This window comes from Podarcis liolepis (genome assembly GCF_965112155.1).
Source record: "Podarcis liolepis genome assembly, chromosome: 8".
In the NCBI taxonomy this organism is placed as follows: Eukaryota; Metazoa; Chordata; class Lepidosauria; order Squamata; family Lacertidae; genus Podarcis; species Podarcis liolepis.
The window spans coordinates 24,669,461-24,691,815 of NC_139560.1; the positions used below are offsets into that span (position 1 = coordinate 24,669,461).

At 40.0% G+C, this 22,355-nt stretch overlaps 1 protein-coding gene across 2 annotated transcripts; it reads right to left on the minus strand.

Moving 5' to 3' along the window:
- Positions 1-516: 516 nt before the first annotated feature.
- On the minus strand, positions 517-20,854 carry MTDH (metadherin). 2 transcript variants are annotated; one of them, XM_083517298.1, is made up of 13 exons: positions 20,035-20,854; positions 12,023-12,127; positions 11,016-11,100; positions 10,030-10,206; positions 9,717-9,785; positions 8,707-8,952; positions 7,663-7,749; positions 7,128-7,226; positions 5,111-5,238; positions 4,715-4,834; positions 4,268-4,384; positions 3,173-3,329; positions 517-2,262 (listed from the first exon to the last, which is right to left on the minus strand). In XM_083517298.1, the coding sequence occupies exons 1-13, from the start codon at positions 20,476-20,478 to the stop codon at positions 2,192-2,194; spliced, it is 1,905 nt and encodes a 634-aa protein (XP_083373424.1). In that variant the 5' UTR covers positions 20,479-20,854; the 3' UTR covers positions 517-2,191. The 2 variants fall into 2 exon arrangements, with proteins under 2 accessions (XP_083373424.1, XP_083373425.1); XM_083517299.1 differs by having other exon boundaries at positions 8,734-8,952; positions 20,035-20,744.
- Between the last annotated feature and the right edge of the window lie 1,501 nt (positions 20,855-22,355).

Genomic DNA, 22,355 nt, shown 5'->3' on the forward strand with positions numbered 1-22,355 from the left:
AAGCTCACACAAGCAGCTTTACTGTCAAAACATATTGAAATGCCTCACTTTGCATTTGACCTCCAAGCAGATATGTATATAAATCCTTCCCATTCAACAATTCTCCTTAAATAGGAGGGGTGATGGTGAATGAACTCTTGTGAATTAGCAAACATGATTTAATGACTCTACATAATATATGGACACTTACTTAGGCCAATCACATAAGCAAAGGCATTGCCCACCACATTTCATAAATAGCGGTTACCATTTCTCTACCTTTCACATAAACTGACATTTGATCATGTGTGGAGAGGGGCTGTAACTTTTTTTTAATACTGTCAGTGGATGAAATTGGTTGAACTCTCTGTAGGTGTTGATGAAGAATGGAATTTACAACATACATGATTTCACATGTTCAACATTCTTTTAAAAATCATAGTTGAAAATCAAATTTCAACCTTCGATAATTTCATGGACACTTGTGTCTTCTCAATAAGACAGTCTACGTACTATATACTACTAAATAACACAATCTTATCAATTTGCTCAATTTATTTTAACAAAATTGATTTAGAAATGTCACTGAATTAAACAAAACATCTGAACATGTAAACATCTGCCATGTTCCTGTAACAGGAGTTAATACCTGTGGACATTAGTATTCGTTTATTAGGAACACTATCAATTAATAAGGCTTGTCTTCAATACAACTAAATCCAGTTTGTTGCTTTAATTGTTCTTGCATTGCAAGTTAAATTTTTACCAAATTTTCTGATTTAGACAATGAAACATTATGGGAGAGTCAGTAAGTACCATCGGTTACAACTGTTACAATTTCTCTGCCACATGAAAAACCTAAGCCAATCACATCAAATAATCATTGCTTTTCTTTAATAGATGCTCACCAAGTTATGTTAATTATGGTCCTTTAAAACACACACAAACATTTTGTAAAGGCTATATACAGTGTACATGGCTGAGCATGCACTATTCATAGATAGATACCTGCCTGCTGGATGTGATGTAATTACACAGTGCCTGAAATGATGCAGCTCAACTCCCATTTTAATCAATAATTCCAAGAGGAAAGTTGGTTTTACAATTGCTATATTTGCATGATTTTTTAAAAAATACAAAACACACTAATCCCATTTAAGAACTCTAGATGCAGATTCTACATAGGTTAAGGCAGTAAAAAAGCACTTCCTGATACAGGTGGTCTCAAGATCAATTAAAGCTGTCTGAAGCCATTATTTCCCTCTTTCATTCTCAACCACATCTCTGAAGAGTTTATGGAAGTTTTCTTTAAAATTACATTTAATAAAAATAAAAATGGGACATGGAAGAGACATGAAATACAACTTCAAAATTAATGTGAATAAAATTTTAAGGGCAACAACTAACCTATTACCTTAAAAAGGAATAAAACACGACTGATTTGGAGCATACAGCCCCTTCTTTAAAATATATTATTTGAGTAATTCAAGTAGAAGACTAATCAGAAGCAACTTCATGAACCATGCTCAAGTTTTGACCAATTTTCTCAGTTTCTTAATTCATAACAGTTTCTGCAAGTTTTGCATTCTTGACCACATTTCTTATGCTACAGAAATGACTTTACTGAATGGTTCTAGTCATAATTTTTCCACTTATTTTGAAATATTCCCTTTAAGTCAGAGGGACTATTCAAGAGCAAGCATTTATGACTCCAGGCTCTCTGTACTTATAATTAACTTTATAATTAGCACATTCCATTAAGTATTAGAAATATATGGCAGATTTAACCAGAGTTCTTTGATTTAGGCATTAAGAAATTCAGAATGGACACTACTCAGAGTGACACTGTTTTACAGATGATTTAGGAAATTTTAAGACCAATCCTATTTCTCCAATGCACATAAAATAGAGATAATCTGTTGTAAACAGGGCACTGTTGTAAAGACAAGTTGTTGTTTATAATTACTTTCCCCATATGTTGAAACAGACTCTTCAATGTGTCTTCCAGTATTGTCATATTTCCTGTTAAATTATGTCACCAACTTATTTTCCTTCTGTTCCTGTTCTTAAAGATGGTTGTGTTCAAAGCAGTTTGTTTTTAAAAAAATCTGTTGAAATTTATATAAAATTCTGTACAGGTTCACAAATTATTGCATAAACAGCATAATCTTCACGACAAGTGTTTCTGCAACACACGTCCATCTCAGAAAATTCACGTTTCCCTTCTGGCCTTTTTCTTCTTTTTAATTTGTTTGGGAGACTCCCAGCTCTCTTCAGACTTGGCTACAAGTTTAAGAATAAAGAATATTTACTGTCAATTATATTTATGTACAGTTCATTCATACATTTTTTTGAATAATATTTATTAAGTTCCCATGCCTCTAATTGTATATTATAACAAAAATCTTGCTTTAATCATAACTGTTTTAACCTCTTCATCATACATTTCATTCTACATCATACATTTCATTCTACTGAGTTACTCAGGTAAGGAAATGCAAAAATTAGAAATTCCACTAAGGCAACATCTCTATCTCTACATCTAGGTCAGGCATAGGCAAACTCAGCCCTCCAGATGTTTTGGAATTATGACTCCCATCACCCCTGACCACTGGTCCTGTTAGCTAGGGATGATGGGAGTTATAGTCATATGGAGGGCTGAGTTTGCCTATGCCTGATCTAGGTAATGTCATGGCTTGGTATGACTTTTGATGTGGTGACGTTCAGTATGGTATGATTTTCCTACATAAACACAAGAAATGATCTTACACTGGGTCAAGCCATTGGTTCATTTAGCCCAGTTCTGTCTACACTGACTGTAGGGTTTCAGATGGGAAGTCAATTTCCATTCACAAATGTGGTTCGTTATAGGCAGAGTGTCACATGCCAATTTCATTTTGTGACATACTGGCGCAGGAAAATAATCAAGAAACAAAGACCCTCAATTTCCCAGCCTCCTGACAGCTCAAACACATAAATCTGTAAATAACACGTTTTCATAGTGCATACAAATCCCACTGGTTTCAAAAACGGGACTGATGGATGCTGAATGTTCAGAATCATGCCTATGAGGGATAAGCATAATCTGCAAAAAGATCTGCTTGGTTGTTTTGATACAACCACCATTTGGTTGAATGAAAATAGAGTACTTCCCACTGAGTCTAGCAGGCACCTGGAGGAAGAAATTACTTACTCTGTGGCGGAGGCACACTGTTTTGCTTAACATTAGAAATAGGAACTTCTGTCTCCGGTAGCATCTGTGGCACTTGGGAAGTTATCTTGTCAGATTCACTCTCTGATACAGTTACAGATGGCTCAGTAGAAACAGCAAATGAGGGCATCGCCTCAGGCTAAAATAAAAACTGCAGATTAGAATACAGACTTTTTGGCAACATTTAATTATGACTGTTTAAAGCAGAGGATGCTGAGACATTTGAGTGCATTTTTAATGATTCATTTGGACTAAGTGACAAAACAGGAGAATGAGAAGCTATCATTTCCAGACACAATAGTGTAAAACTAACAAATTACAACTGTGACCTATAACTAGTGTAAATTTCCTTGGATAATGGCCAGAAAAATATTTAAATAGCTGGGTCTTGTTAAATAAAAAAAAAAATTGTCACTGAAGATGCCTGACACTGAGATTCAGCTCTGGGATTTCTGCAGAACTCGTAACATATGCAAGGATATTCTTTCGGGAAGAATGGCAAAGTAAGAAATGTAAGAATGTAAGACCAGCCCTCTGGGTCAGACCAAAGGCTCATCTAGTCCAAAGATTCTGGGCGGAATTCTATGTTGCGCTATGATAAACAATCCATCTGTGCAAACATTTCAACTTGCCAGATGGTCTGATTCCCCCTGTCTCCTTCTCCCACAAAGTCTTTTGGGGATTCTCCTTACCCTCTTGGAAGTCTATTTTGGTGGCCGGGGGGGGGGGGGGGAGGGAAAGCCCCACTGCACAAGCAAAAGTCCTTGTTCAGGGTTTCCACTAACAGGGCTTGTTAGGTGAATCCCAAACCCCTTTCCCACAGAGGCCAAACAGATGTCTCTGCATATGTATACTTCTTCCTGCTGTATACATGATCTGTGTTCATGGCATGCTGTGGTCTAGACTGATCTATAAGGAGCTCATGCGTAGAAGGGCCCTGAGAAATGGAACAACACTTTTTTGTTTATAAAGTTAAATTATACCTCAGCCTTTAGACCCTCAAAAATATGGGTGCTTTTTGTTGATTGTCAGTATTGAAAGTATGCCTAACGAACACCTAGATCTATTTATCTATACCTCAGCTTGTTCACTAGTGCTGATGGTCTTTAAAGAGAAAGCTATCTCCTCTTGTTGAACCTTTGAGGTATCTTCTGGAAATTCTTCTCCAGCATGTCTTTCCAGGTCATCAGCATCCTACCAAGAAAAAAGAAACACAAAGGATACTGAGGAACTTGAACCACTCTTTCTAATCCTGTAAAATCAATTCTGCTGCAAGATCAAATCGGTGTAATGAACCAGAATTTAAATACCTAATTTTGTAATCTAAAATCAGTTGCAATGAAACTTTCTCCTCTCTGCTTAAAAGATTGATAAAGCATTTCATGATAGTAATAAATAGGGAAATATTTCAATTTCATTACGTTCTAGCAGTTCTTTTCTATTGGTCAGAACCACTGTCAAGTAAAAAGACAGAGTATAAATATATCTATCTATAATAATAGCAATAATAATATTCTGCCTCACCTGTACAGGAGAGCTAGCCTCTTCTCCCTGCTTCTTCTTTTTCTTTTTCTTCTTCTTTGATTTACCACTTGCAGTACTTTGCAGAGTTGGTTCTGTCTTTTCTTTCTCATCATCTGAAGCCTAATATAAAAACAAAAAAGAACAGAGAATGTTTCATTAGAATAAGCTGCTTCTCTACATAACCACGAAATTAAACTATGTCTGTTTTCCAACCCATTTCAGTTATGTTTTTAACACAGAGAATCAGGATGCATATTAAATGCACAGAAAAATGGCAAGAAAGCAGCAGTTGTCTATGGTATTAGTCCATCTTTTCTAAAAAATTTCTAAAAATTAAGAAGCATTTTTAGGATCAGACTAATTCCATGTGCTTTCCAACAGATCTCCTACCAATACCTTTTGTGCCTCAGATAGTGCTTCCTCAAGCTGTGGAATGCAATGAGTCTTTTCTTCTTCTACCCAGTTTCCCCATTCCTCTGCAGGGGCATTCCAGTCAGAACTGGGATCAGCAGAAGATAGGCCGTCTGTGAATAATGAAGGAACAAGTTTCAATTAGTACAGTAAAAGTCATGTGACTCAAATCACACACTAATTATGTCAATTTTTAGAGTGCATAACTTTGCTTTATTTGTCAAGTAGCAGAGACAATGAACAGTTTGCAGGACTAATTTATTGTAGTGGAAGCTTTCATGGGTGAGTGTCTCTTGCATAGTTTAGCCTTTTGGCCTTCGTTTTATTTTTAAAAAGCATCAAATATCAGTCAAGTATTTTCTTTAAAAATATTTGCTATATTACTACAGAAAACATACTTTAGCATAACTATTAAACTTGATACTTTGAAAAATATCAGTTGCTGTGAAACAATGAAGTTACCTTTAAAATTACTACAATTACCATTTTTAAACACACATAAATCAAAGTAGCAGCAACTATTAAAAAGCAAAAGCTAGTTTTTTAAAGGCAGTTGTGCCAACCGGGACTATTTTTCCAACACCAATAGCATCATCTGCCTGGTTCCTGTAGAATGCAAGATGGGTAATTCCAGACAGTGACCTTGTCACTGGTCAACTGACTGTGTTTCTGTTCCCAATGGGAGACATTTGCAGTTACAGTGGTACCTCGGGTTAAGAACTTAATTCGTTCTGGAGGTCCATTCTTAACCTGAGGTACCACTTTAGCTAATGGGGCCTCCTCCTGTTGCCACCGCACGATTTCTGTTCTCATCCTGAAGCAAAGTTCTTAACCCGAGGTACTAATTCTGGGTTAGTGGAGTCTGTAACCCAAATCGTCTGTAACCCGAGGTACCACTGTACAGCAGATAGCCAGAAGGAGTTTTGCTCCACTAAGATTGCCTCTGACCCCTATAGAGCTAGGGACTATCAGCACTCCCTCCAAATACAGTCATACCTTGTTTTGCGACCGGGATCCATTCCAGAGTCCCGGCAGCTAGCTGAAATAAATGCAGGGCAAAGCGCCGCGTCTGAGCATGCACACAGAGCGGTTTGCGCTTCTGCGCATGGGGCAAACCCAGAAGTAACCCGTTCTGGTACTTCCGGGTTTGCTGCGGACGTTTGCTGGAATGGATGGTAGACAATTGTCTGAAGTATCAGTTGTCTATTCCAATAGGCTAAAGTACTCCTTTCTATATACACCTCTACCGATAAAATGAAGACACATGGAGGAAGATGGCCATTTCTAAGCAAGGGAACACCAATGGAAACAGTGGCGTATCGTGGGGGGTGCAGGGGGGCCCGGCCGCAACATCTGGGGGTTAGGGGGCGCAAATCCATGGGTTAGGGGGCGCAAATTACTTGCCTTGCCCCGGGTGCTAACAACCCATGCTACGCCACTGAATGGAAACTAGCTTTGTCTATCAATCATGCTTTGTCAGGACACAAAAACCAACACTATTTAGAAGCAAAATTGCAATCTGATCTGAAAGATGCTCTATTTAAAGTATAAGTCAGTTTGCTTGCACAAATGTCTCAAAAGATCTGTACCACTGAAGTAACACAGTTAAATGAAGCCCATGGAGGGAGCCATGCAGATGTTAGCAGAGACAATGAATAGTTTGCAGGACTAATTTATTGTAGTGGAAGCTTTCATGGGTGAGTGTCTCTTGCATAGTTTAGCCTTTTGGCCTTCGTTTTATTTTTAAAAAGCATTTCCCCCCCTCTTAGGTGTACTTCAACTTACTAAGTAGGCACCTCATGCATTGAATAAATTCAGACTCTGCTCCCCAAAATGCATGTCACAAAATATTTCTTAGATTTTAGGATAGTAAAACCACACTTCATTGTTAAAAGCATGTGGATAAACACCTGGTCCCATTTGTAGAAGACATGGATGATTAGGAATATGAATGTAAATCTTTCTAGTGTAAGTCGTACAAGGTTTTTAAAGAAGAACTTACTTAACCCAGACCATTCATCATCAATATGCGCCTGATTACGATTTAAATCCCACTGGAAGTCTGTAGTAGTAGGCTGAGGAACAGATTCACTGCTGGCTCCTGAAAAGAAGACAACACACACACACACATAGACTAAGCTTTATGAACTGATAGGCATGTTACTACATATTAAGATATTTCAAATGGAAAAGGGCCTAGTGTTTTGAGAATTCTATATGCAATGGATTAACTTGCTTCTTTGCTGTCCCTGATATTACCGATTAAACCCAAAGAGAAAAGCTGATTTACATACGATCAAACATCCTACCCTATTCTGAAAATACAGAGAATGAAGTATTTTAGTAGTGTCTGCTAAGCCAATAATGATAGTTGACATGTCTGAAAACCAGTCTATTAACTACCATATACATTTTATACATAAGTTTTTCCAAATTTATATGCAACAACTGATTCAATTAACATAGATGACCAGAGGTTTTCAGAAGCGTATAACTTAAGCATGAAGTTCATCTGTAGAGCAATTTTAAAATATTACCAGAAACTGGAGGATTTAGCCCCAATGAAGTGAATGAAGTAGAACTCTGTTCAGGAGGATTAATCCTTCCATCCACTCCAGACCAGGCTGTTGAAAAAATACAAAAAAACCTATTTTTGCCACTGAAAATTAGGCACATATTAAGACAAGCCTCTTACAAGACTAGCTTTTTCCAATGATTTTCCGGAACAAAATATTCCAGATTCATTGTACAAATACAACATCTTGTAACATTGTAGCCAAGGATTTGACTCTACCATGTTTCATTTCATTGTAACAAGTAAAATAAGCTAACGGCCTGGAATTTCACAAGTGTCATAGTTCTAATTCACCTTATTCAAAGACTGCAAGATCATTCTTCTTCTAAGCCTTATGCCTTTATAACACCCCCCCAAACAATGAATTAGGGATCTACTAGATCAATCAGCTACCTGGTGCTGTGCTTCAAACAAGCATTACTGTAAGCTGTGGATAATAACACCTTAAAATTTTATCTTCAGCAGGTAATAGCAAAAAATGATGATTCTTCTTTCAGAAATGCTCTTAATTTTATTAGTAACAATTTGGATTGAATTTTAACTCTTGCTTTGAGTTTTCAGATTAAAGTTAGGGAAAAGAGAAATACACTCTGGAACTGGAAACAAATCCTTGAAACTTTAAATTAAAGAGTATTTTCAACCCTGTCTACACATTTTTACACTTCTGCCCTTTCCACAGAAGCTGAATGAAGCTGATTATTTATACAGCTGATTATTTACACAGATTGTTTCTTAAAGTCCAAGCTGACTGAGAGATGGATGAGTAGGGTTCCAATGATACCCTGCACGGATATCTGCTGTTAAGAAGCTAATCTCCACATGGGCCACAAGTAGCTCTTTGTACCTTAACCATAGCATATAAAAGGAAAGGCTAAAGCTTCCTAATCAATTACTCAAATAATTTTGTTACAATGAGAGCTGAAAGAAGAATGTTGGGCAAGACGTTAAAGATACATAATGCCATTTCTTAAAGACAGTTTTTGTTCTTAGAGAAACAAGCACTTACCAATACCAGGGAACAAAGTGCGCTCACCCCAGGTTCTGCCCACCAGGGAAACTCCCCAGTCCTTCCCATTTCCATGATCTCCAGCATCTTTTCCCCAAGCTGATGTCTCATTCTTCCTTTTGCTACCAGAAGATGATACTGAACTCCACTTCTCCTCACTTGCACCAATCTGAGGAGAAAGCTTTACAGGCTTTTCGTTCCAGTTGCCTCCATTTACTGTGGGGCCTTCACTCAGTCCTGAAGGAGCTTTTTAACACAAACATATACTTAATTGTAACATGTGTTTTAGTTGATACCATGAATGTACCTGATTAAAAAAAAATAAAAGTCATATTCTGCCAAGGGAAGCTCATAAAAATACCAAGATTACATCAGCATTTCCACTGAACTTTTTGTTGTTGTTATTCTGCTCTTATCTCATTTCTAATCCAGCCCTTTTCTTTTTCTTCAATTCTTGCTCAGGAAAAGCTGGTTAACACTCATGTGTTTCTCTGTTCATAGTTGCAGTCACTATCAGTTTTTTGCCATAACTATCCAGAGGGCAATAACTATATAAAAATGGGTGAAATTTAGCCTTCACGAGATCTACAAAAAGACCACTTCTCCCTATCTGTACTAATTGTATTGTGAACACTTGACAATGTGTCTCACAAAACTCAGTTGTATTTAATTCTGAGCAAATGGATGTCAGATCAGGCTGAAAGCCTCACAATTAACACAATCACAACAACATATTCCTATTACCAACGTCAATTCTCTTCATCTATGTTAAGAGAAATTAATGGTTTTTACTAATAATGCAGGTTAGTAAAAAGTAACTGACAGCAGAATTATAAAAAAGAAAGAAGCTGAAACTACACAATTTGAGTTAGGGGGAAAAACTGTATAGTAATTATGCAAAACATTACACCCCACATAACTATGCAAAAGCTCCGTGTGAACCAGTGCACAAAATTCTAGGCAGTACCACAACTTCAATTAGGTTATTATATGCAGTAAATAGTCCTTACCTTGCTGAAGTGTAATTTCTCCTTTTCCAGATTTAGGATTACTAATTTGAGCATTCAGAACAGGATCACCTGATTAAGAAAAGCTACATTAGTGACTAAATATCCTACTATAATCCTTTTATTTATGCTGATGGATAGGCAATCCTAGGCTCCATGTTTTTTAGTTAACACCTTTTAAAAGCGTTAATTAAATCAACAGAGCAGAGTTTCAATTATTAGTGTGTAATCTGTATTCTTCTCTTGTTCTTTAAGTGTTGCTGCCCTGCCCCCTGAGAAGTGAAAAACAAAACTAGAACAAGAGTCACATATCTACCTTTGCTTTTTCTGGTACCAACTGAAAGGGATGTTGCAGATGTTAGCTGTTCAGTGGAGATTGTAACTGAATTTTCCATAGCTGGTAGATTTGATTCTGGCCCAGAATCGGTCAGTACCTTGTCACGTTTACGCTGCTGCCGTTTCTCTCTGTTACTGATTTTTGTTTCCCAAGCGCCTGAAAGAGGTATAAAAAGCCATTAGTTAAAACAGAGGTAGTAACCTATCTCAGTGGTTTTCAAACTGTATTTCAGTGAATGTTGGGTGTTCCTCAAAAGCTTGTCCCTCAATGAGGGAGTCACCAAATGGCAGACAAACTGATCTGAAAGACCACTTACCCATAATTTTTATTGCCTACCACAGGTCCCTGTTTGCTAAATACATATTGAAAGTCCCTCAATATCTAGCTTCACTTCCATATACAGTTATATAGCTTGATGCTCTCTCAAACAGTTCTTTCCCCACTTTCAAATGTCATCATTGCAGGTGCAAACTCTGGCTGTCTTGAAATCTTGTGGGCATTTTTTTTTAATAGCTATGAAGGAAAATCATTCTAATAGTTACACCCAAGTTGCTTTTATTGAATTTGCTCCAACTCAAGTGCAGTAATCACACCCAAACCCCAAAACACATTCTGAAATGTTTGCTCCTTCCCAACACTGAAAATACAATGCCAGTTCAAGTCTGATACCTCAGATTATCTGATAAAACCTGTAATTTAGGCAGCAATCGTAACACAATTATATTCTACAATTACATGAACTGGCAGCTTGCTGCTCCATATGGATAAATTGACCCATTAAGGCAAAGAGTTCAAACCTATTAACAGATTAAAAACAGGTTTCATTTTAAAGACCGTAATAAAATGAACCACAAATTTCTTAAAATGTTTTTATTAATAGCACCATTATTAAATTTTTAACTTGCCCTTCCTCCCAAAGGAGCACACAGATTTTTTTTTTTAAAAAAATACATGCTTTTCAGTACCTTCATCAACTTCCTTTCCATCAACGCGTGACTGGTCCTGAACTGTTTTAGCATCGCCCTTTGGTTTCTTCTTATTCTTCTTTGACTAAAATAAAAAGTAAGTATTTTCTATCAATATTAATTTAAGCTATCAAAATACCTAAAGTTGCACAGTTATGTTACATTAAGTAGTAATCTTTTTGAAATGCACTGCTTCACACTGCAGTACACGCATTTCATAAGGGGTCTAAAAATGCCCCAAAGCAAAAGTATAGGTTTTAAAAACTTGAGCTTCCCAAAAGCCAATATTGATTAAAATGTATTGCTTAAACAGAGATGCATTTTATAAAACATCGTACAAATTATGGCTGCTATCCTAAACCCATTTACCTGGGTAGTCCCCCTTTTCTAGTAGCCCCATTGAACTTGGTGCATCTCTATTCTAATTTGACAAATTTATGATTGTGCTGAAAGAGTCTATTGTTAACAATAAGCATACCAATGATTATGGTTGACAGTATTGTCAAATACTGAGGTTGCACATGGGAGTTATTTTTAAAAAAATGTATTCCCGTATAAAAACAATGTAGTCACAATGTAGACTTTATGTCAAACACAATAAATTAAGATATGAACCAGAGGTTGAGAAATGGACTGCTTCTCTTTTTAATCTAGTAATAATTCCTATACTTTGGTAGAGTCAGAAGGGCAGGTGCTTTCTTCTGATGCTACACTGAGTTGCTTTATAAGCTTTCCTGAAATCGGTATGAGGTCAAGGAAGTATGCACCCTTCTCCAAGCATGGAAGTCAGGACTTGCTTCTAGTCAGTCTAGATCTCAGAGGCACAAAGCTCAATGTGATTGTAAAGATTGGATGGTGCAACAAGACTATTTGCTGGTGGCAAATACAGATTTTTGGCTGGTTACCAACACTAGTCAAAATAGTAGAGCCTTTGCCTGAAATTTGCTTTAGACACTATCAACTTATATATATTATCTACAGTTTTCCATCACTTACAAATAACCAACCTTTTCAGCTTTCTTTTCTGCCTCTGACTGTTGTTTAAGGTTGTCTCTTCGAACTGTCTGTATTACTTCCTCTTCAGACACTTCATGAGCAGGTTGACCATTAAGCTAGAAATCAGAAAATTGTCACATTAATTTTAGACAGAGTTCACATAACTACACATTGTATTTCACTGTTTTTCAGTCTAAATGTTTAATTCTACCGAAGTCTGCCAATGTGACATACTTACCTATCCACTACTTTTTTGCTCACTTCTAGTTTAGAACAGAATCTTAAAACTTTCACTTAACAACTATTCACTACAATTTAATATGACCAAGAAAGTGGTTTAATATGAATTGCTGACTGGGTCACGGTTACATAAGAGTCACAGCAAAGGGTTGTATCTGAAGTAGTGCTGAGTAACGCAACTGGTTAATGCAAGGATTTCTGCTTTTGAAACAGTAATCCCCCTCTCCTGCCCCTGCAATCTGTTCTAGGGGCTCCCCAGCACAGATCTGGGGAGGGCACAGGGCATGAATGGAGGAGAAGAGAGGGAAAATCCATTGTGTAAGTGTAAATCCTTGTCCTGATGAGATGAGTTTGTTGAATACTGCCCAAGGTTTTGTTAAAATTCCACCAAATGCACTGTTATGAATGGAAAGCAAAGACAGAAAAGGGAGCTAGTAGTATTTCCCCAGTATTACTGAAAATATGGGCTCAATTTACAAACAAACTGTGTTCATTGGTATGTCCAAACACTTCAGTGCTATTCCACCCACAGCTTAATAAAAATGAAAGCATAAGCCAATTTACAAATTGGCAGAGAAAAGGCTTTGAGAAATTCAAAGATTGGATTGTTTATAATCAAGTAAAATCTCAGGATGAGATGCAAGAATGCATAAAAAATACAGAACTTGCTCTATTTGAATATTTCCAAATTAGAAATTTTCTAATAAATTGGCTATGACAATGTGAGACATCTAAACGATTAACTGAATTATTAAACATATGGGGTAAAACTGCCTGATGGACTATGTTTCAAAATGGATACAGGTGATAGGAATAATGATAGGGATCTCTATTCCAACTGAAAACTGGAAGTATATCTGGAAAAAACATACAATCATACTGCTTCGTTAACTTTAATATATAATGCAGAAAAACTCTGGATATTATGGTATTTAACCCATTTAATACCAGTAATTATAGTTGTTGGAATTGCGGTTCAACTAGAGTCAATTTTATACACTGTTGGTGGGAGAACCTTGAAGCTAAGAATATTGGCAAGAAATAATACCCGATGTAAGTTCTACTTTGAAATATATGCTTTGGAAGGACCGCCAAATAATTTTGCTTACATATTTGGAAAGTACCCATGGAGGGGGAAAATTTGTCATGTCATACAATAGCACAGATTCTATATGCCAAGTATGGTGGAAGGAGAAATTCCTAGTTTGAAGGAATGGTATATCAAATTATGGGGAATAGCTGTTCGAGTAAAATTACTTGTCTATTTGAGTTTACCAAGGGAAAAAGGTAATCAGATCTGAATAGGATTAGGTACAATTCATAGAATTTTGGAATAGCAAGCAGCTATTGCGTTAGTTATAACCCTTTCTCAAGTTTATGAGATTTGAGATAGATGTCAAATTTAACAAAGAAGGATTTTTTTTATTCTACTCTAATTTGAATCTTGCTTATTTCTACCTTTCCCCCTTAATCTTATTATAATTAAGAGCTAAATTGTCTTCTCAGTATTCTTACCAATGGGGCATATAAATGTATATATTACTATTTAAGATGATTTATTTATTAACGATATCTGATTTTAAAATAAAATGAGTATTAACAGTAAGTCTCACTTATCCACAAAAAGTGGAAAAAGTTAAATGAGTGGCACTGCTTAATTTCCAAGCCTCAAATAACATTGATGTTTCTTTCAATTGCATGTAGTCCAAGGCCACAAAAGCAAATCCTATCCTAAATATTATGCAGTTAAGGAACAGTGATATTACAGTACCAAAGCTAAGGAGGTCTTTCTGGTCAAGGAGTTGGGAGGGAAGACTCACTGGAAACCTAGAGGTATACTGCCTTCAATTACATGAACCAAAGGCAGAATAGAAGCGAAATAAGAATGTTGAGTTAAGAATCTGAGGCATCATCTCATCTACAACTAAAATTAGTCTCTGCAATAACAATGGGTATGATCCAGTGAATCTCACTGATTTCAATGGAAAAACATGCAGGTGGTGCTTAAGCCTTTCATTGAAGCCTTTTGAGAAACTTGACCTCTGCACTCCCTTCACACTGACAACCCCCAAAATACTTCATGTGCCCTGCTTCTTTGGCAACTCCACTTTTATGGATCATAATTAAGCTGGCTTAAATGGAGGCCAAAGAAGAAAAGAGGCTGTGGGCCAAATGGGACTGTATGTGTACCATGGGCCAATTCTGACCCACAGACCAGTAGTTCCCCATCCTGCTTTAGAACCCCAAAGAAACTGCTCAAAAATTGAAAGTTGAAAGAATTTGAAATAGCACCTACTCTTCTGCCTCAGAGCAGAGAGCTCTAGGATTAAGAGAAGACATTATAATGGCTTAGTTCAGATGAAGGAAGATAGTTATCAAAAAGGTAGATTGCACTCAAGTTCATTTCCTATTATCCAAACCATGGTTTGGAGGTTCAGAATGTGACATTTGAATCAGGCCTATGTGTTTCGCCTTCAATTCCCTGTGTGAAGAATTAGTGTATTTTCCAGGCAGACATCACTACAGGATTACTGCAAAAATCCGATATTTTGAGATACATCCCCTTAAATTAATGTCTACTTTCTGTATTTGACACACAGTCACAATTCACAACAAAACAAAGATGAAGCTCACTAGTAAGATATCTCCAGTTAGAGGATTTTGGAGCAACATTTTACAAATTTACAAAAAAAGAAGAACTTTAAAATAAACACTTTAATAGCTAATGTGCATTATTTGACATGCCCTGGAGCCACTTGGATGGCATAGTTTTTATTCATCAAATATTACAACTTTAAGAGTAAAAGTTGGATAAGGTTATATTTAAAATCCAGAACAGTAAAGTGACTTTCATCTTTACAGGAAAAAAGTTCTAGTGTTTCCTACAAAAAAACCTTGAAAATATTTGAGACATGCCTAAAACTTTATTATAAATGCTTTATTTTCAAACATAGGAGCCCGAAGTTAGCAGTGTCATGAAACCAATTTCTAAATATAACTACAGTAGTTTGAGTTCGTGTCAAATTCTCATTTTACAACATGAGCGGCTGGAAAAGGCAACAGTTGCAGAATACTCCCTTCTACAATTACATCCAATCCTTGATTGAAATGGGGTAAAGAATCTAACCTTTATACATATTATGATATACTCCCAGCAGCCTTGACACGATTTCTTAGGCAAAACACATAGTTTAGTTCAAGTTTAGAAGATTTTCTGCTTCTCTGTCCAGAAGCTGGTAATAGCAACTGAAACAAATAACCCTATGGAAAGTGATGAAATCTCTCAGCTAGGACAGTCAAAAATATCAAAAAAGAACATGGCTCAACAACCAGGCTTTGAAAACTTGATCTTCTCTCTTGCACAAAGTACTACAGCAGTAGGGAGAGGAGAAACATCAAGCGATCTGACTATGGCAGCCCAATTCTTGCCTACACCACAGCACTATGGGATTAAATCTCCTGTCATAGTCACATGCCTGTCCTGCAGCAAACGATGCTAAAATCTGAGGCATAATCACAGAATTGTACAGTTGGAACTTGGAAAGGGTTCCAAGGGTAATCTATGCAATGCATAAAGGTAAAGGTACCCCTGCCCGTACGAGCCAGTCGTGTCCGACTCTGGGGTTGCGCGCCCATCTCGCTTAAGAGGCCGGGGCCAGCGCTATCAGAAGACACTTCTGGGTCACGTGGCCAGCGTGACAAGCTGCATCTGGTGAGCCAGCGCAGCACACGGAAACGCCGTTTACCTTCCCGCTAGTAAGCGGTCCCTATTTATCTACTTGCACCCGGGGGTGCTTTCGAATTGCTAGGTTCGCAGGCACTGGGACCGAGCAACAGGAGTGCACCCCGCCGCAGGGATTCGAACCGCTGACCTGACGATCGGCAAGTCCAAGGCGCTGAGGTTTAACCCACAGCGCCACCCGCGTCCCATGCAATGCATAGGGTGCGGCAAAATTTCACAAAAGACTTAGGGAGAACCAAGGCTGTGCTGCTGATACAAAAGTGGCCATGGCATGTGGCAGAAGTTAGGGAAGCTCGAATGCAGGAGAGGGCCTGACTGGAGTTACGAAGTCATCCCAAACTTGAGATCTGATGGCTAAAGAGCTACAGGATTTAGCACAAGGGGAATCTCTGATAATTGGAAACTAGTTTAAATGACAGCTGTTTAGCCTGTCACTTTAATGATTATTGTATCATTTTAATGGTGTTTTATGTTTTATTGTTATAGCCCTGAGTGGTTTATAAGAAATACTTCAAACTTTCCCTTTCAAAATCTTCTCCACCATGGAGGCTAATCAACAAAAGCCTATGACTTTGCCACACACATTGCTTATTTGTTGTTGGGGAATAGTAGATATGGATCTTCTCCTCAACCCTAAAATAATCTGGCTTCAGCTGGCCTCAGGGAACTTGACAGGCTTTGAGGCAATGGCTCCTACACAGTCTACTAATCAAGTACACTTTATGGTTAGGGCAGGACAGGGACAAAGAGGCATGTTGGGATGCTAAGCAGGGTCAGCCTGTCAAGCAAAATAGCAGGGGTGTTGGCCCATGCAGAAGCCTAAGTATTGGTTCTTGCATTACTCATGTTGATTGACTGAGCTGTGCTTAGATGTCTAAAGCTCCTCCCCTTGCTTTCGTGTGGGATGATAACCTGGAATCCTGCCTCCTGTTGTTCCAAGCAGCTAGGATTCCTTCAGCAGCCCTTATGTTATTGGCAACTATAACTGGGTGTTGAGGCTGGTGCAAGAGAGAGACAAATACTCCAAGGTATGCAAGGTATGTCTGATTCCTTTCTGCTGCTGTGGTGTTTTGCAGTGTGTGTGCAAGTCCTAGGAGCTCCTTCTTTTGGCCATGTCATGAGAATGATGTGGCTCTCTGATATTATATGGTTGTTTTATTGGATTTTTAATATTAATTTGTTTGTTGCCCAGTGAACCTTGGTTACGGGTTAACTAATAAATGAAATTACCAAAACAATGCTTTTTTTGGCCAGATATTCAAAAGGTAAATGAGGGCATCTACCCACTCGTGGGATTCAATTCCCATCTCATGCTTCTCAACCTCATGTGCTATGCATTGAATGACTAGAGGTTTCTGCTGTCAATATGTCCAAGGAAATAACTGAGGGAGAGCAGGGAAAGCACACCTCTAAAATAGTTGCAAAAACTTTTTTTCTTCTCTCAGTAAAATGTACACAGCTACAGCAGCAAACCGGCCATTCTTTAATTCTTCATTGAAAAGGGGTGTTTTTATAAAACGAGGAAAAAGACTTTCCCTTCCTAGAGTTTGAAAAAGAATAAAAGGCAAGGACAGCTACAGTGGAGGGGAAGCCTTTTCTCCTATAACTTTTCCCTCGAGAAGGACTGTAAAAGCAAGAATGAAGAAGGAATTTTTCCCTTGCTTGGATACCTGCTGCTGCTTCATTCCTTCCAGTCTGGGGTCTGCTGAACTCTTGAGTAGCTCTCTTTCAACAGCACACAACACTCTAGCTTGAAGTAAGTGACAGTCAGGAGCCAGTTAGCACCACACAGACACTGAGGGAAATTGAAACTTCACAGCAAAGATATGACTGGTGGTGGGCTTCAGTGAGGAATGCTCTCTTATATGCAAATGACTGTGCCCAGAAGAGTTCTAATTGGTAAGGTATTGCAAATTACAATCAAAGCTGCCTGAATGGAAGATTGTTTAGTCTGGATGCCCCACCACATTATTTTCAATGGGAACTCCTAAACGAGCAAAGGACCTGCCTGGATTAACATAAGACTGTGTACATGTGCATGCAGACTGACCAGCAGTATCAGAGGCTGACAATGGATTCCAGAGAATTGAGTGATCAGATTGTCATAGTGACTGATAATTATGTGTGGGCAGGAGAACAGAGAGTGGGTTCTGGGTTTCTTGAGGATGAGAACACCCATCTGACAAAGTTTTAAAACTATCCCAATCTACCTGCACAGGAATTATGGGCAGAACTTGATAAAATAAAATACTATTTGCCACAAAGCTCTAACCATCTTTCGAAATTATCGTTTCAAAACTGGCCCTACTACATTTTAGCCTTCGTGAGATTGCAGTCCCTTGAAAACCTGCATGAGGGTGGGGCAGTATAAGTGGCGAAGGAGTGATTGGCAAAAACTGGATTCCAGTTCCTTCTGCTCCATGAGTAGAAGGAGTTTTCCTGTTCACAGAGGTCTAGTTACAATCAAACCCACGGGAAAGATAATAAGATGGTCCAAGGTATTCTGGGCAGTTTACGGCTCTGAAGGCACAAAACAGTTTAAAGACAGCACTGCGTAAGGCATATTGCAGTGTGTGGAGTTACCAATCACAAGCTAGGTCTCCAGAAGGGGAAAAAATCTGAAAAGGATGGACCCTGTCAGATTTCACCTGAGCATCAAGACGAAGATGGAATCAGGAACCCCCTAAAGCTGCTAAAGTGCTATTCCAACAGATAGTTCTCAAGAACAAGGAATTCACCCATTTTTACGCTAATTGCTCCTCAAACCACCAGCCCCACAAATTTTGCTGGACTGGCTTCCCCCCTCATTAGCAATTCAATGCACTGCTTTAAAGAATCCATCACTACCACACTTTAAAAGTGGGGAGAAATTTGGGTGCCATATTTGAACACTCTGCTTATCTTGCCCTGTTTATTAAATCTGTCAACAGCAACAAGTTTAACATGAACACCATTTTAGCCCATTGAAAACTGTCAATACCATCTTAAAACATTGCCAATGCACCACCCACAGAGGCTTCAGTTGATTTCAAGTTTATACAGTATTACTATTTATCTTGCCTAAAATTGTACCACTCTCAACAACAAAAAAGAATGAGATGTGACACAATCTATAGGATGCTATTGAACAGAAACCCTCAAATTGATAGGAGCTAGTATCAAACTTTTAGACAAGCATTTTGCACATGTCTGAAAACTACCGTAAATGCTTAGATGTCACTTCTTTCTAGAAAGCACCAAGGCCTGTTCACTTCCATGTTAATTTGCTTTTTAATATTCAGTCTCCAAATCCAGAATAATCTTCCTTGTCCGTCTACTCCCAGACCACTCAAAGAGGGAGAATAGCCACTTTTTAACTACTTTGACCATGAGAGCTGTGTGAATAAAAGAGTGACTATACAACCCATTCTACCAGGTTGATCAAGGCTGAGTCCAATGTATACCTAGGATTAAAACATATTATTATTAACAGACTTATCTACTCCAAATGAGATAAAGTTAGAAAGTTTTATGTTGAAGTCCTAAAGGTCAACTATTCAACACACTGTGTGTAGGGGAAGTCACGTGGATCCTCAAATGAGAAAATCACCCATACTGCAGTACGTATATGTTCACTGGTAAGAAGAGAGCTGGTGCAAACTGTCTTGCTGTCAGCTAGAACCTGTAAATTGACTGTTCACGCTCACAGGTGCTTGTAGACATTACATCCTTGATAAGAAAAACCTCAAGGCGCAAAATTCATGTAAAACTGCAGCTGCAGTTCTCTGCTTCAGACAGTACTTGGAAAAGCAGGAAAAAAGAAATGGGGGGGGGGGAATGAGGAGAAAAAAGAACATATTTAGAAATGCAACATCAGGTGCAGCTACTAGCGCTTTCAATTAAACACATACACGAACACCGTTGTGATATGCAGAATGTGTGAAGCAGAACCAGAAGCGCTACAGTTTTCTTATGATGTTGGGTCAAGACATTGAAACTCCCTCCATTCCACCGACAGCCACCCATGCAAATGTTCTCTTTTCCCACCGTGTTTCCACTCACCCTGCCCGTTTTCTCCAGCGGCCTCTTTTTATTCCTCCTCTTCTGCTCGTCTCCCTTCAGCAGGAGCATCGTCCCAGGGACCCCCTTGTGAGGAGGGCCTCCTCCTGCTACTGCTGCTGTCAGGCCCCGCGTCGCCGCCACTTCTTCCTCGTCCTCTTCGTCGTCGTCCTCGGCGGTTCTCCTGAGGCGGTTCTTCCTTCGAGCATCCCCCGCCCGGGCGCAGGCCGCGGCCCACAGGAGCGCCAGCAGGAGCAGCAGCGCCAGGACGGACGTGGAGAGCAGCACCAGCCAGGTGGGCAGGCGCTGCGGCTCCAGGCCCGGCGGCAGCTCCAGGCCCAGCTCGGTGCGGAGCAGGCCCACGCCGGCCGACAGCGCATCCCGAAGCCGGGCCGACACCTCCTCGGCCTGCTGGGCCACAGCCTCTTGCCAGCTCGGCGAAGCCATGGCTGGAGCAGCGGGGGCCGCGACAAGAGCAGAAACTCGCCTCACGCCGAGCGCATCGCTCACCCTCCGAGGAGAAGCCGAAAGCCCTTCGGGTCTCCCGCCGCCGCCCCGAGCCGGAGGAGCGAGAGAGGCGGCGGTTGCGCCGCTGACTGACTTGATTCGGCCCAAGAGCGCAACGTCACCCCTCCGCCGCCGAACGTCGGCGGCCGCAACGTTCGGGCGGGCGAGCGCGCACGGGGCGGCGGTGACGGAAAGGGGTCACGTGGAGCTCAAGGAGCCGTTGGCTGGGAAGCGCCGCTTGCGCCTGCGCGCTTGCGACTGAGCGTCTACGTGCGCTCGGCGCCCCGCCCACTCGACTGGCGACGGGTCCTTCTTTCCCCCATCTGCTCATCCCTTACTGTTGTTACGTAGTCGGCGCAAGTGGGCGGTTCCTAAAGTGGGCGTCACTCCTGGCGCGGGATTGGGCAGCGAGAAGGACTTGTAAGCAAGTAATCTCGACGTGGCAGTGATTTCCTCGCCGAGGGAGGGGCGGGGAGGAAGAGGGAGGGGGAGGAGCCGCCGGTGCCGCCCTCGACCTGCCCCGTCAGAGCTTTGAGGCGAGGGAAGGGGGAAGGGGAGAGCGTGGAGGCTTCTTTTTCTGAAGCAATTTAATACATAATAATAATAGTAGATGGAATGGAGTATCCTGGGAAAGGGTATGGCTGGCAGCCATGCAGGCAGAAGTAAGACCCAGTGAATTTAATAGGACTTACTTCTGAGTAGCCAGGATTAGGATTGGCTGCAGGGCTGCCATCTCATACGCCTGAGAATACGCCCCACTGAACATCTCTTGCTTGCATTACAAGCATGCTCCAGCCTTTTGCGAGCTCTACTTTACAAGAAGGTTGGTTGTAATGGTTTTTGTTTTTGTTTTTTAGGTACAGTAATTTCAAGTATAGGCAGACGGGTACCTCTCTTAATTACCCCTCTGTGCATCAGTAAACGAGGGGAATTAAGACTAAGAGAGCTGAGTGGGGGTGGGGGTGCTCGTGTAATCTCACTGTATACAAGTTGTACAAGTCACAATAAAGTAATTCAATTCAATTCAATTAATGTATTGTGGCGTTTCTTGAGGCGTGAAAACCTTTCAAAGACATCTCTGCAAGGGCTACAAAATACAGTGGTACCTCGGGTTAAGAACTTAATTGTTCCGGAGTTTCTTAACCTGAAACTGTTTTTAACCTGAAGCACCACTTTAGCTAATGGGGCCTCCTGCTGCCGCTGTGCCGCCGGAGCATGATTTCTGTTCTCATCCTGAAGCAAAGTTCTTAACCCAAGGTACTATTTCTGGTCTAGCGGAGTCTGTAACCTGAAGCTTCTGTAACCCGAGGTACCACTGTAAGTGGGTTTATGTAAGTCAGACCTAAATATTTAGGCTATTCCTGTCCAGGTGGGGACACAGCTGCGCCACCAGCTGAAGCTTGTTGGAAGGCACTCTGTGCCACTGAGGCCACCTGAGCCTTAAGCTACAGCAGTGGGTTTCTTGAGGAGTAGTTTTACCTTCTTCCTTCCACCCCCTCTGGAAAGGAGGCATTAATCCTCTCCATGGCCCAGCCAGCTGTCCCCTCCCTGCTAGTTTTTATCAGCCAAGAGGGGCAAGGTTCCAAAGTGCAAGTGGTCACCCTGACCAAGCCAAGCACCTTGTCTACATCCTGAAGCCTTGCTAACTGAAACTCAACCAGCATAACAGGATTATGCAGTTATTTGGACACCTATCAATATTCCTCTGCTGTAACAGTGGGGTCAAGGTCCTGGCGGATACAAGCGGTTTTATCCTCAAAATGCTTTTCAAACAAGTCACAGTGACCTGGAGTTGATTCTGTCACCTCATTCAGGCC

What these genes read in the sequence shown, in the direction of transcription:
- MTDH (XM_083517298.1), bottom strand. Translation starts at nt 20,478, where the DNA reads ATGGCTTCGCCGAGCTGGCAAGAGGCTGTGGCCCAGCAGGCCGAGGAG. An exon ending in TGGTACCAGAAAAAGCAAAG is followed by an intron (nt 9,786 to 10,029) that starts GTAGATATGTGA and finishes TTTCTTAATCAG; the next exon opens with GTGATCCTGTTCTGAATGCT. An exon ending in AGAAATTACACTTCAGCAAG is followed by an intron (nt 8,953 to 9,716) that starts GTAAGGACTATT and finishes TGTGTTAAAAAG; the next exon opens with CTCCTTCAGGACTGAGTGAA.